Raw genomic sequence first — 15,896 nt, 5'->3', positions numbered from 1 at the left:
TGTCGGATTGCCTCCAAGTCCCCTTGATGTGCTTCAATAAATTTCCAAAGTTTGTAAGCACTATCAAAATGAAAAAATTTGTTAGAAAAGGATGAGTCAAAAGCATTAAGCAAAAATTCTAACAAACGCTTGTTCATTGTAAACATTTTATTATCATGATCGCTCCACTTGGATTTCTCCAATGTGGGCACAATATAAGCACAATCAATAATTTTCCATAAGTCAATATTTCTAGATTCAACAAATAGTTTAAATCTAGAAGCCCATTGTGCATAGGAAAAAAATTTCTATATTTTGGAGCAATATTTGGATTATAGCCTAAACGAAATACATTTATATTCATGATATATATATGAAAATATGCAAGCAAGACAAAAGTAATCATAACTAGATTAGCACAAATAAGATAACTTGGATCTTTAACTCAAGGTGGTTAGACCTTAAATCAAAGAGCACCAAGCTCTGATACCAATTGTTAGACCCTAGAGGGGGGTTGATTAGGGTCTTATGCTAATCTAATCTGATTTTATGCTAATTAAAACTAATTAATAAGTTATCCTAGCAAATATAAAATACAACAAGATATATGAGCTAGGATAAGCAATATGAACAATGAGATATATCCTAACAATGGGATATACTATGAGATATATGCAAGGATATACAAATTAACACAAGAGTGAAATAAACAAACTACAAAAGTGATAGTGCAAAATAAACAATGCAAACACACAATATGGTCACGGAGTTCGGACCTTCCGTCCTACGTCTCCGCTCCCCACTCCCGGGGAGAAATCCACTATCACGACCAGGTTTTCTACGTTTATCCGAATAACGTTTACACCTCACACTCGGTTTTCTAGCTAAACGAAAACTTTACAATCACCACTCTTGCAATCCCACTCTACACCCTCTCAAGTGTTGAACTAGACCTGTCTCCCTCAAGTGCTCGGTTACAACCTCTCCCTAGGTTCGTCAACCGACGACACTCCTCTTGGGACGATCCTCGACTCTTGCCACACACTTCTCTCGGTGTACAAGTGTATTACAAAGTGATTCTTATAATTAGGCTCAATACAATAAATATTTGTTCTCTACTATGGATGAGAACATAATGAAATCTCACACTTAATTGTTACAACTCTCACAACCCCAAATATATTATGAATACAAATACAATAAGCTCAAGTGGGTGTGTGTAACAATGAGATAAAATCAAATCTAACTCAAATAGCAAACTAGCAATAATAAGAATATGAAAATCAATAATAAAATTGCTAGAGAAAAGAATTAGAAAACTTCTCAATAGATCAAGAGGTAGAGGGAGAATAGTTGGAAGCTCAAACTTTAATAGATGATCTCCTCAAGCTCTTGTGGAATTGATTCACAAAACCGAAACACTCAAATGCTTAAAAGCTTCTGAAAACAAACTTAAACAGAACCTTAAACCCTTGTTTAAACCTTTCTTAAACTTGTTTAAAACTTTTTGGATTGCCATAAGAACTGAGGTATAAGGGGGTATTTATATGAAACCCCAAAGCCAAGAGAAAACCAAGAAAAGACCAAAAAACCAACTCAGCAACGGCTTTGGAAACTAGCCGTTAGAAAGCAATCATTAGTTCGGCGGTCGACCACGACGGTCGACCACGAGCAACAAAAAAATAACACTATGGCTCTGGACATGCGACGGTCGACCGCGACGGTCGACCGTGAAAGTCTCTGGACTACTTACGGTTAACCTCTATGACTCAGGAAAACAGGTTTTGAAAGTGAAATGCTGATTTTAAAATACTGTTTAAAAATATCAAATAAATTCTAAAAAATGTAAAACTTTGGAGAATGATTGTAGACATGATAATAAACATGCTACAATGACTGGTTTCCAAAAAAGACTTCCCAAATAAAAATATCATCATTTTACAAAATAGTACAAAACATGAAAATGTAAACACATAAGTTTGATGTTTTGACCTAAACCAACTTTTGAAACTTTACAAAATGATTTTATAGACTTGAAGAAAGATGTAAACTATTGTTATGAAGTTTATAGACAATGAATATAGTATTTTATCAAAATACACATATAATGCACTAAAACATGATTTCATTGAACTAACTAAAATTGATATTGATGAAATCATATATATGCATGTAAGTATGAAACAAAAATATGTTTTTTAATTATATTCAATTGTTTCATAGTAAAACTTGAAAACTATCAAACCAAAACATATATGTATATATATAACTATATATATAAAAACCAAATATGTGTGTGTATATATGATTGAGCTTAAAGTACTAACACACATAATATAAAACCTAAACTAAATATACCCAAGCTTGATTGATCTTCGATGTAGCTCAACTTGGTACACTATGCGGATGAAGCTTGAACTTGATCTTTAACTTGAATTGCATAAGCTTCACTCCACTATTCCGCCAACCTCCATTGAATATGATCGTTGAGACTCTATTCCATCCATCCTCCAACTCGTTGTTTGCCTAGAATAAATACGAAAACACAAACACTAGACAAATAACATTAGAAGTAAATTGTTTGTTAAACATCATCAAAACAAGAAGGCCAACATAAATTGCTATAGTTATCTTCATATCGCCATAGCTTGATGTGTTGCTCAAGATATAATAAGCCTTTGAAATATTAGGAACCAAAGACTCCCAAAGACTGCACTAAATTTGGAACAATTTGTAAAGAACAGAAATGGATTATGTGAAAATAAAATCAACTAAAAAGTGAATATCTGTTTTATATCCGTGGTCGTATTTGTTCCGATTCTGAAATATTTGAATCGTATCCGTGTCCGATGTGTGCGGATATAGATAATATTTTTTCCTACCGAAGATAATCCGTATTTATATCCGTATAAAAAACGTCTTTTTTGTTAGATCCCGCCTCGTCTTCGGCCAGTTCGTCTCGGCTAGTTCGCCTCGGCCAATTGTTTTTTTTTTCCGTTGAGGTCTAAGCTTTTGACTTATTGGAGGTCTGTTGATGATTTCTTGACGTGGTTTTTTCCTCGTTCTTTTGGTTTCTTGTTCTAGCGGTCGGAAAATATAACTCTCGAGATCTTACGGTTAAATTTGTTTTGATTGTGATTCCTTTTGGTTTTGTCTCTTTTTAACTCTTTTTTATATGTTGTAAAAATTATGAAAACCAGGAATTAAGAGCTTTTTTCTTTTAAAGCCTTGAGAGGGCCTGTAAATTGCTATAGTTATCTTCATATCGCCATAGCTTGATGTGTTGCTCAAGATATAATAAGCCTTCGAGATATTGGGAACCAAAGACTCCCAAAGACTGCACTAACTTTGGACCAATTTGTAAAGAACAGAAATGGATTAGGTGAAAATAAAATCAAATAAAAAGCGAATATCTGTTTTATATCCGTGATCGTATTTGTTCCGATTCTCAAATATTTAAACCGTATCCGTGTCCGATGAGTGCGGATATAGTTAATATTTTTTTATTACCGAAGATAATCCGTATTTATATCCGTATAAAAAACGTCTTCTTTGTCAGATCCCGCCTCGTCTTCGGCCAGTTCGCCTCGACCAGTTGTTTTTTTCTTTTTCCGTTGAGGTCCAAGCTTTTGACTGAATAGAGGTCTGTTGATGATTTCTTTATGCGGTGAAAATAAAATCAAATAAAAAGCGAATATCTGTTTTATATCCGTGATCGTATTTGTTCCGATTCTCAATTATATATTTTTGAGCAGTTTGGTGTATAGTAACAACTTTCGAGTTAATTATAATACTTACAGCAAAATATAGCAATCCATAGCAAAACAACATTGTACATTGAATGTTGAAATATAAAATGAGTTTAAAAGGATAGTTTGGGTTTGGGGGTGATTTTGTTGAGTATAAAACTAAATTTGAGCTTTTGGCCAAAACCGTGATTTTAGTGTTTTTTCTTGCGGGGTTTGGTTTTGAGGGTCGCCAAGTGTTGACGGTGCATTGCTTTTTGTAAGGTGCCCTTGCTAGTACTCACGGTTTTGGTTGGTGATGGTTTGGTGGAGGTTTAAGGGGGTTTATGAGGGTCGATTAGGAATTTACGGTTTAGGTTGGTTATGGTTTGGTGCAGGATTAAGGGGGTTTATGAGGGTAGATTAGGAATTGACTTGGTATGATTAATTATCTTGCTACTTTTGTTAAACAAATCATTTGTAATGTACTCTCCTCAACAATATTAATAATGAGGAAATAATGTGTATAAAATGACAACTCATTTTGCTAATGAACTACCAATAAATGATCATGTGACGAGTCTCACATTGCTAATTACATTAAAAGGTGTGGACCCACCTCACAACTCTATCTTTTAGTACCCGATTTAGTCAGATAAAGCCGCCACTTCATACCCATTATTCCTTAATAATAATAATAATAACAATAATAATAAAACAAGTACTAAAAAAAAGAATATTGTGAATGATTATCACCGCACCGAGAGGCTGAATTTTGATAACATAAATCATTACTGATCATCTCAGATCAAAATGTATATATGGCTTGAAGTTCTTTTATTAAATTAGAACGAAGTAGGGATTACATCATAATCCTCCTTCAACCATGCTTCTCATATTTCTTGAGTTCAAGCGAAATAAAGCCCTATAAACCATTTAGAACTATTTGTCTAAGATCAAAATACAAGCTGACTTATGTATGCAAACTAGAACATCAAACTCATAAACCATGTTCCTGATGCTACAATTTGTGGCTCATACCGCATGTGTACAAGCTATGCTGCTGTGTTGATTGATGCATTGCAGCATTGGAGACTGCAAAACATTTGAATGTGGAAGAACTTCAGAAACCACTCAATAGTCATCACCTCTAGAGATAACCTCCTTGCAAGTTGGCCGGAGCAAAATCGTGTGCTCAAACTGAGAAACATAGCTTCCTTTTACATCGCACAATGGAGGATACGGCTTCAAAAGCAATGCACAAATCAAACAATGGAGAATAATGTTACTTGCAAGAACAAGAAAATTCAATACTTGAAAGAACAATCACATAATATTTACGTGTAACAAAATTAATGTAATGGCTAAGATCCCCAACTGAAAATATTATGACGAATAGATATGTGATTCTCCATATACAACAAAAGTAAGGGTAAAAGTAATGGGCATAAAAGATATGGTATAAGAAGCTTTAATGAATTTGGCTGCAATCAACTTGGATGAAGATAAAAGTGAGAAGGCATCTTGTGCTCAGAATTAGGGAAGCAAATTGATTTCGGATCCCGAGTTAGAAGAAATTAACTATTGCAAAAAATGTTTAAAATTATCAAGATATGTGTGTATGTATGATTCAAATGAAGCGGGTAAAGTTATTGAGGCATATACTGACAAGGCGCTGCATCTTTTTTCCAGAATTACACAGAACAATAAGACTTGTTGAGAAGGAAAAGGGAGTTTCAGTAAGAAATTATGTGCAATTTAGTATTTGCTTAATCAAATAAAGAAATAACAGAAATAAATTAACTAATAACATCTAATGCTTATGTTCTCCTTTCTGTTCATTTTAATTCTTTTTCTTTTTCTAATTACTGGGTTTAAAGCTTCCCACAACCCAATCCCACTCCCCACCATCGCTGAGCACAGACTGTCAATCATCCATATTAACCTTCATACTTAAAAATACACTCTCGGCTAAATAATTGAAAACAAAAGCAGCAATACATACCTGAACAATGCCAGCATCGCACAAGTTCTTTAGCGCCATTAGGTACTTTGTCTCTCCAACGCGGTCTAGGTAACGCCGGCAAAAGGCCAAAGTCGAAAAGTGTTTGTTAATTGTTCCAAGTAGTTGCTTAGCTCGAGGCAACCTTAATGGTACATGGCCAGCATCAAAGTTCTTCATGTAATGGCTGCACTCGAGGTCTTCTCTAACATATCCTTTGCCTACAAAATGAAACGTGTAATAGCATTAATGAGTTTGAAGTCACATGATTCTCTTGGATGCATTGTCTTCGACATATTAACTTAGCTATGTAATTATTATAAACTACATCTAGAGTAACAAGTTATACCATGCTTTCATACATCACGTAACTATGTGGGTTAAGTTAAATCTGAACAGTAATATGAGAAAAATTCCCCTTCTTATATAATATATACACACAAACATTACATTACACGGTTGAGCAGTCAATATACCTGTTGAACCAAAAGTCTCAATTGCAAAAAATTCACCCTCCTCCATCTTTGTCTGCTCACCACCTTTTACCTGTTGAACCAAAAGTCTCAATTGCAAAAAATTCACCCTCCTCCATCTTTGTCTGCTCACCACCTTTTACAATTGGAACAGATTTTCCAGCATGTATTTGATTCACCCTCCTCCATCTTTGTCTGCTCACCACCTTTTACAATTGGAACAGATTTTCCAGCATGTATTTGGTAAGGCCCTATGCTATGTCCATTCAAATTCCGAATACTTTTAACTGCAAAATGGTGAAAAAGAATCTCCTAAGGAAGCAACATATAATCAAATGACGAATAATTTTAATGCTCAATATCAGATTTATTGACATAAAGTAATGAAACAAGATTTGTACACAAGATCAATACAGCCAGTCAACCAAATATATCAGATCAGCTCATCAAGCAACTTAAAACTTACAAATAGCTATCAAATATATAATGTGAAACAGTTAGATGTGTGTTTCCAAGGAGATGTGTGTTTCCAAGGAAACAAGAGATTAATATTACCATCCCCATGTTATATTAAATATATCATAAGAAAAGTTTAAGAAAATCACACAAAATTTTATACCTTGGAACACTTTCCCATTAATTTCAACCTCATATGATTCCATAACCTCTTGGATTGCAGCACCAACATCACAGAGTCGCACATCTATTCCAGATTCCTGTGTATGCACAAATAAGACACTAATAGAAAGAAATAGCTGAAAGACAATCTCTTCATAATAAGTCATTATATTATCTTTTTCTTATGAAGCTTCAATAACTTTTGACAAACATATTAATCTGCATAAGTGAACAGAGCCTAGCGTTGAGTGTAAACATGCTCCAGTTTTGTGTCCCCTTCACAAGAGTAACGATTCAAGTATAAATCTTAGTACACTGCAATGAGGAAATCATTTATCATTTTCTCATGATTATGTTTGATAGGTATTATGTGATAGCATGTGTTTTAAAACTACCAGACATTGTTCTCATCCAATGCTCAAAATCCGATTCATATACACCAGATATACTATGGATATGCATCCCATTCCCTCATTCTGGCTGTTCAGTATAGCATCATTTGGCAGACTTTAAGTGAACATTAGGAATGACAGAACGAGAACTGTCTGAAAGTCCTCAATAACGCATTTCTTGTTATTAAAACTACTTTCAAAGTAGAATAGAAATGTTTTGGTCTTGCAGGGATGGACATGCTAAAAATAAATTGAAGAAAATATTAAATGATACAATTGTAAATTTAGTTTCAGTAGAGCCACCAAAAATTTGCCTATATTAGACTCAATCTACTTGTAGATTTTTAAATGATCTTTTTCACTTTTCCGTTGGATTTAACTGTCTTGGGTGTGTATGCAAAATGGCTTCTTTTCGTCAGGACATAGCTTCTGTGCACTTTTTCCGTTGTCTAGGATTAGATGGCTGACAACAGGGATTCTCGCGTTAAAAATTGCAAACAGCTACCATGCAGAAGAGAAGTGTGCTAAGAAAATTACCTGAAACTATGAACCTCCTACGGAAAGCATTAAAGTTAACAATCCTTAACTAAAAAAAAGAAAATACCGTTAGACCATCTTTTTCTTTCCTCTTCTAGGTTGATGTCTTCTGTGGTGGTGGTTTTTTCTCCTCTCTTGTGCGTATGCGTATTATTGGGTTGTGTGTGGGTGGATGTCTTCTGTGGTGGTGGTTTTTTCTCCTCTCTTGTGCGTATGCGTATTATTGGGTTGTGTGTGGGTGGATAGGGGGTGGTGGGAATTGTATTGGTACGCAATTTGATAGGAAATTTTGGGGGAACAAAACCCAACACAAACATAGATACGTGCGCAACCACATGCCCCACATCCCAGAAAGAACCTTTTTTTAATGCACATGTTAGCATCTGCCTTACATAGTTAACAAAAAGCACGTGATTGTTACTTCATACACAAAGATACGAGGAGATTCCCCAGAAAGCAGTTGTTTTTTAAGACGTAATTATAAAGGCTTCATAATCATCAACATGAACTGAAACCACATACATCTGTCTGTTAAACCACAGGCACAAACTGCGGATAGCTATCATCATGCCTAAACACAATGGTTATCCTTCCACCTGTGCCCAGCTTAAGCTTAAAAAGACGCATTCAATTGAAATTTTAAAATGCATAAACAAGATATAAAACATGCCTTAATTCCAGTATTCGTAGCTTCACGTGAAGCCTCCAGCAATGGGTCAAACATGGGATTGAATGCCACTGTAAATGCACAATCAATTATATGCCCTGAAAAAAAAAGCCATGATGTTCAGGGATGATATTTATATAGACAGCTTTTCATTTATAATGGCAAAATCAACTTATGCTAATTATCATTATATGTGTTTGTGTCAGAAAGCAATCACATGGTGATGCAAAAGACTGGTAGGAGAAGAATATAGAAGAATGTAGATAGTACCATCAACTTGTGTTCCAAAATCTAACTTCATCACATCATCATATTGAAGCACAGTTTTATCACCAGAATTAGGTGTCCAGTGAGCTGCGACCCTAGTAAAAAAAATTTTTTTTGCAGCATAAGGTGTTGATCTAGAACTGATAAATAAGAACTAATGCTTTTAAAAGATATATTACCAGTTTAAAGAGCATCCTGTTGGAAACGCAATGCCAGCATCAAGACCATTCTCTTTTATTAGTTTCCGAACCACATTTTCCAAAGTTTCACACATGTCAATCATTAGCATTCCAGGCTTAATAATACTCCTCATGTATTTCCGAACCTAATCATCAACAAGACCTTTTCAAATGTGATAGAAGCAAACTAGAGAAAATATGAGGCATACAGTGGTCAAAGTTAAATTGCACAGAAACCAAGCGGTCAACTATGAAATATCATGAACAATCTATATTTCTAGGCAGGTGTCTATTAAAAGCATGCAGGAAAGATCAAACCTGTCTGTGAACTTCTGCTGCTCGGCGCACTGAATTGTGGATGGGTTTTTCTAGGCGCTCCAGCTCTCTCTTTTCTTCAGAAGTTAACCTCCATAAGTTACTGGTCAGAAGATTACACCAAACTAAGGAACATTTCACTTAAATCTAAGTTAAACATTCAATTTTTATCTTAATAATAAGATATTAGAAAATTACCAGAAATAATCAGGCAATTACAAAATGCAAATGCATCCTACGAAACAACGAAAGGTCCAAGCAACCCTCACATTTGTTGGGGATGGGGACCCCAATGACAGCAAGGAAAGAGAAACAAAAAATCACTAGAGAAAGAACACCAAGTTTAACGAGGTTCGACAAACTTGCCAACGTCCTCGGGAGCCACACAATAATCTCTTTATTATTCAAAGAAATTACAAAGTTTGCAAAAAGATGATCTCAAACTCCTTGAGATCTCTCAATCAAACATTCACAACTATAGAAAATTGCTACAGCAATTCATGAGAATTTTCTCCAGAAAATTCTCCGCTCAAAAAGCTGCAGGAGCTTCAATACGCATCCGCTAGGCTCTCTGGAGAAATCGCTGAAATTCTCAGTGATTTCTTGTGCTCAGGGTTCCCTATTTATAGGGAAACCCTCAAAAGATAGGCTATCATTTGTCCTTTTACTGCGAGTTCGCCTGCTAGGTCGCCTGGATAGCTTCTTCGCCTGAACACAGCTTCGCCTGCACTTGGAGCTCGCCTGCACTGCAACTCGCTTGCCTGACATGCCAGAGCTCGCCTGAACTTGGAGCTCGCCTGACACTCGAGTTCGCCTGAACTTCTCCCAAGTTCGCCTGAGCTACCAGAGCTCGCCTGATTTCATCACTTAGCGAATTTTCGCTTTGTGTGCTTGTTCTAAGGTTTGGGTGTACACCCCAAACCAACAATCTCCCACTTGGAGATCAAACCGTCATCATCAAGCTCTCTAAACAAGCATCTTTCTTAAAGTGTGGCTCCGCTTCCATCTCCTATGTGTGAAGGCCAACTGAAATTACGCACAACTCCAGTTTCTGAATAGTCACTGCTTTTGTAAAAACTATATGTTGGATTCTTACTATCTATTAGATTCTTACTTCTTTGGATTTTCTCAAGTGTTAACACATCGTCTTCTAATAAAGATCTGATGAAGTGGTAACGAAGCCTAATATGCTTGGTTCTAGAATAAAATGCTGAATTCTTAGCCAAGTGTATCGTACTTTGACTATCACTATGCAAGACATTCTTCTCCTGTTTGAATCCCAGCTCAGTTAACAAAACCTTGAAGTCATATCATCTCTTTACTGGCTTCAGTCACTGCTACATACTCAGCCTCTGTAGTGGGTAGAGTGACAATCTTCTATATCTGTGACATCCAACTAACCGATGTAGTTCCAACAATGAATATATAATCGGTGATGCTTCTTCGGTGATCGACTTCACCTCCAAAGTTTACGTCTACGTTAGTATTTTCAAAGGCACGCGCCTCATGCACCTTACGATGCGAGGCGGTGGCGAAGCGCCCCACATCTGATATGGCAGCACCTTTTACGCCTCACGTACATCCTTACTTTGTGCAGGGTACATGTAGTACATAGCCTCATATAGTTTTATTTGCTAGCATTTCAATCTAGTCTTTATACTTGATATTCCATATCCTAAAAAACAAAATAATCATTTACTTGGATATTAGTCTTGATTTCACATTTGATTTGAAAATTTATGAATCTTGCTAATAATGTTGGGTGTTAGCATTAGAAATTAAGGCATTATATTGTGATTTTGTAGTAAGATATTATTTATCATGGTTTACGTCTACGTTAGTATTTTCAAAGGCACGCGCCTCATGCACCTTACGATGCGAGGCGGTGGCGAAGCGCCCCACATCTGATATGGCAGCACCTTTTACGCCTCACGTACATCCTTACTTTGTGCAGGGTACATGTAGTACATAGCCTCATATAGTTTTATTTGCTAGCATTTCAATCTAGTCTTTATACTTGATATTCCATATCCTAAAAAACAAAATAATCATTTACTTGGATATTAGTCTTGATTTCACATTTGATTTGAAAATTTATGAATCTTGCTAATAATGTTGGGTGTTAGCATTAGAAATTAAGGCATTATATTGTGATTTTGTAGTAAGATATTATTTATCATGATATTTTTCATATAAATTCTAAAAACATGTTCTTTCGCACTTGATTACATATATTGAAAAATTATTGTCGCGGTGTGCACCTCGCATCACTCGGACGCACGCATTACGTTGTGCCTTGCACATGTGCACGTAAATATGCTTTGCGCCCCGCATTGCGCCTCGCGCATTGATAACACTGGTCTACGTAGCTTTGTACTTTTAACTCTCCTTTACCAAAGTACAAACACTTTTTTATGGTGCATCGTAGATACCTCAAAATCAACTTGATTGCTTCCCAATGAGCATTCCCTGGATTTGACATAAACCGGCTGACAACTCCCGCTGCATGGCCAATGTTTGGTCTCTTACAGACCATAACGTACTTCAAACTCCCAATGGTTGAGACGTAAGGAACCTTAGCCATGAAATCTCTCTTCCTCCGTCTGAAGAGACTGATACTTTGATAGGCGAAAATGACTGGCCAAGGATGTGCTGACTGGCTTGGCGTCGCCTATGTTGAATCTCTGAAAACACGATTGATTTACTCTGTCTGAGATAACTGCAAGAATCATTTCTTCTTATCTCTCGTGATTGCATTCCAAAGATCTTCTTAGCTGAACCCAAGTCCTTCATGTCAAACTCCTTTGACAACTGCTACTTCAACCTTCTGATATCATCAATATCTTCACCTGCAACTAACATATCAACATACAATAGTAAGATGATATAACTGGATTTATATCTCTTGAAGTAGCAACAATAGCCGGCGTTGCACTTCTAGAAACCTTCCTTGTGCATGAAGCCGTCGAACTTTCTGTACTACTATCCTGGGGTTTGTTTCAAGCCATACAAACTCTTCTTATGTTTGCATACCATGTTCTTCTTCTCTTCTTTCAGAAAACCTTCTGGCTGGTGCATGTATATCTCCTCGTCCAAATTTGTGAAGAAATACGGTCTTCACGTCCAACTGCTTAAAATGAAGATATTTAATAGCTACAATACTCAGCACTGATCTGATGGTATTAAGCTTCACAACGGGAGCAAAAATATCAGTGTAGTCAACTCCTTCCTTCTGTTGGAATCCTTTGACAACTAGTCAGGCTTTGTATCTCTTAGAACCATCTTGCTCCTCTTTCACCTGGTACACCCATTTGTTGTGAAGTACCTTCTTCCTCATGTGTAACTCAACTAGTTCACATGTCTAGTTGGAGATCAGAGACTTCATCTCTTCTTTAATAGCAAGCTTCCACTTGCTAACATCTCCAATCTGACATGCATCATCATAGCATTCAGGCTCCCCTCCACTTGCTAACATCTCCAATCTGACATGCATCATCATAGCATTCAGACTCCCCTCCATCTGTCAACAGATAATTCATGTATCTCCTGTTAGGCACAGGAGACCGAAAAGACCTTAATATAGGAGCTGGAGTAGGAGACTGTGGTGTCGAACTGCTGCGCACCACTTTGTCCAGCGAGTTCTTCTGGCTGAGGACTTGCTGCAGTTGGTTCCTCTACGGGACTATTTGGGACATCATCTATATCCGCAAATATTGACTCATTCTGCTCTGAGTCATTGTCATCTGTTTTATGCCTTTCCTTATACATCACCTTTTCGTTAAAGATCACATCTCTGCTACGAATCACTTTTTTGTTTTCGTCATCTCTAATGCGGTAGCCAAACTCATCCTCCCTATGCCGATGAAGGTGCATTTCTTAGGTTTGGGATCAAGTTTATTCCTGCCTTGATCACTGATATGCACATAAACTACACAGCCGAAAACTTTTAGATGTGATAGTTTTACCTCTTTTCCGCACCATATCTCCTATGGTATTCTACGCTCTAATGGAACCAATGGACCTCGGTTGATCAAATAAGCTATTGTGTTGACTGTTTCTGTTCAGAACTGCTTCGGTAAACCTGACTATATACGAATACTTCTGGCTCTTTCTGTCAACGTTCGATTCATACGCTCAGCAACACCATTGTGTTGAGACGTGTCGGGCACAGTTCTCTCCATTCTGATCCCGTGCTCGTAGCAAAACTTCTTGAATCCAGTGTCTTCATATTCACCATCATTATCGGTTCTAAGCTTCTTTATCTTCAGACCTGTCTCATTCTCAACCATAGTTTTTCATCTCCTGAAAGCCTCAAAACACTTCAGACTTATGCTTCAAAAAGTAAACACTTCAGACATACTTTCCGAGAGTGATCATCGATGAAAATCACGTAGTGTTTCTCACCAATGGATGAGGACGTTGTTGGTCCCCAAACATCAGAGTGAACAAGCTCTACCCTTTCCTTCTTTGGGGTTCTGTCACTTGTCTAAAAGCTAACACTCTTCTGTTTTCCAAGTATGCAATCTTCATACATGTCTATCTCCACTGATTGTAGACCTGAAAATTTTCCCTTCGAGTGCATGATCTTCATCCCCTTCTCACTCATGTGACCAAGTCTCTGGTGCTACAAATTTGAAGTTTCATTGTCTGTTGCAACTGCGATTGAACAACGTGCACCTGCTGTTATGTAAAGGGTGCCACTTTTTTTTCCTCGAGCAATCGTCATTGCGCCTTTTGAGATTTTCTCATCGTCACCATGAAAGATCGTAGTGTAGCCATCGCTAGCCAGCTGACCTACTGGGATTAAGTTCTTTCTCAGGTCGGGAATATGTCTGACATCCTTCAACTCTCAAACTAACCCGTTTAGCTTAATCCTCACTACACATTTGCTAACAATAGCACACAGTTGATCATCATCAAGATATACATATCCAAGGTTTTCGGGGATATACTTCTCGAAGAATTCTTTCTGAGAAGTAGCATGAAATGATGCTCTAGAGTCTAACACCCAAGATTCCTTGCTCGCTAAAGAGCATATCAATGCATTATCTCCTCATGAGGTGGAAGTAACATTTACCTCTGTCTTTGCCTCCTTGTCCTTCTATGCACACTTGCACTGATTTTTGTAATCGATTTTTTCACAATGCCAACACTCGATAGTCTTCAAGCCATGGGAATTACTGGGATTCCAGAATTTGGACCTCTGGTCCTTTGATCTACCTGGGTAGTTTGATCTGTCGCGTCCATTCCCTCTCATTGAATTTCTTCCTCTTGACTCTGTATACAATACTAAAGAGGTTGATGATTCACCCGACTCTCTTCGTCGGATCTCTTTACTGAGAACCAGATCACGCACATCGTCAAATTTTAACTTATTACTTCCTGACGAGCTACTCACAGCCGTGACAGTAACATTCTAGCTTTCTGCTAGGGAAGAAAAAAGTATCAATGCTCGCACTTCATCAAATTCAATTTTAACTGAACTCAACTGGGTCGTGACTATGTTGAGTTCATTGAGATGCTGAGCTTTCATTCGCAATTAAACAAACACCTCATCAAGTGAACTTTGTTTGAGGCTGATGTCTTATCATGCATACTAGAGAGAGCTGTCATAAGACCCGTCGTGGTCTTTTCCTTTGCAATGTTTAAGACAATATTACTGGTTAGCGCCAATCGAATAACCCTGAGGGCTTATCTGTCTAGAAGATTCCAATCTTCTTCTTTTATACCCTCCGACTTCTTTCCTGAGAGAAGTTGATACAGATTATTTTGGTACAGATAATACTCTATCTGCATTTTTCAAAACTCAAAATCTGTACCATCAAACTTCTCTAGTCTCACCATTCCTTCATCTGCTATCATTGCTCCCACTCGAATCTGACTTAGAATTGTTTCTGTACTCTGATACCAATTGTTGGGGATGTGGACCCCAATGGCAGCAAGGAAAGAGAAACAAAAAATCAATAGAGAAAAAACACCAAGTTTAACGAGGTTCGGCAAATTTACTAACGTCATCGGGAGCCACACAATAATCTCTTTATTATTCAAAGAAATTACAAAGCTTGCAAAGAGATGCACTCAAACTCCTTGAGATCTCTCAATCAAACATTCATAGCTGTAGAAAATCACAATAGTAATCCGTGAGAATTTTCTCCTCAAAATTTTCCGCTCAAAAAGCTACAGGAGCTTCCAAAGGCCGCCGCCAGGCTCTCTTGGGAAATTGCTAAAATTCTCACGATTTCTTGTGCTCAGGGTTCCCTATTTATAGGGAAACCCTAGGGCAAAAGACATGCTATCACTTGTTTTTTTCTGCGAGTTCGCCTGTCTGCGAGCTCGCCTGGATAGCTTCTTCGCCTGAACACAGCTTCGCCTGCACCTGGAGCTCGCCTGCACTGCAGCTTGAGCTCGCCTGTAGTGTAGCTCGCTTGCCTGCTCCTGACATGCCAGAGCTCGCCAGACACTCGAGTTCGCCTGAACTTCTCCCGAGTTCGCTTGAGCTACCAGAGCTCACCTGATTTCATCACTTAGCGAATTTTCGCTTTGTGTGCTTGTTCTAAGGTTTGGGTCTACACTTCAAAACCAACACCATTTGTTCATATGCTGTTGCTCATCTCAAGTAAAGAGTCATTACAACAAAGCTGCTTCTAAAATTTTAGTACAGTAATTTCATATCCTTCTTACAATGAAGGCTAATGCAATAGCTATAGAGGAGGGCAGACAAGAAAGTTGCAGCCTAAGTACC

The 15,896-nt window shown here is 37.4% G+C and overlaps 1 protein-coding gene across 7 annotated transcripts in view; it reads right to left on the bottom strand.

Moving 5' to 3' along the window:
• The window catches only part of LOC109851394 (methionine aminopeptidase 2B-like), a 38,864-nt gene continuing 27,445 nt past the window's right edge, over nt 4,478–15,896 (bottom strand). For 5 of the 7 annotated variants that reach the window (XM_020421498.1, XM_020421497.1, XM_020421493.1 and 2 more), the window contains 9 exons: nt 9,158–9,257; nt 8,840–8,985; nt 8,664–8,755; nt 8,397–8,491; nt 6,799–6,895; nt 6,393–6,466; nt 6,183–6,252; nt 5,710–5,927; nt 4,478–4,949 (listed from right to left, as the gene is read on the bottom strand). In XM_020421498.1, coding sequence (XP_020277087.1) covers nt 4,839–4,949; nt 5,710–5,927; nt 6,183–6,252; nt 6,393–6,466; nt 6,799–6,895; nt 8,397–8,491; nt 8,664–8,755; nt 8,840–8,985; nt 9,158–9,257 — 1,003 coding nt within the window. In that variant the 3' untranslated portion in view covers nt 4,478–4,838. Of the gene's footprint in view, nt 4,950–5,709; nt 5,928–6,182; nt 6,346–6,385; nt 6,467–6,798; nt 6,896–8,396; nt 8,492–8,663; nt 8,756–8,839; nt 8,986–9,157; nt 9,258–15,896 lie in introns of all 7 variants that reach the window. The other 2 variants (XM_020421495.1, XM_020421496.1) reach the window with 2 other exon arrangements.

The sequence above is a fragment of the Asparagus officinalis genome, chromosome 8, assembly GCF_001876935.1.
Source record: "Asparagus officinalis chromosome 8, Aspof.V1, whole genome shotgun sequence".
Taxonomy (NCBI): Eukaryota; Viridiplantae; Streptophyta; class Magnoliopsida; order Asparagales; family Asparagaceae; genus Asparagus; species Asparagus officinalis.
This window is presented reverse-complemented; position numbering and strand designations above follow the sequence as displayed.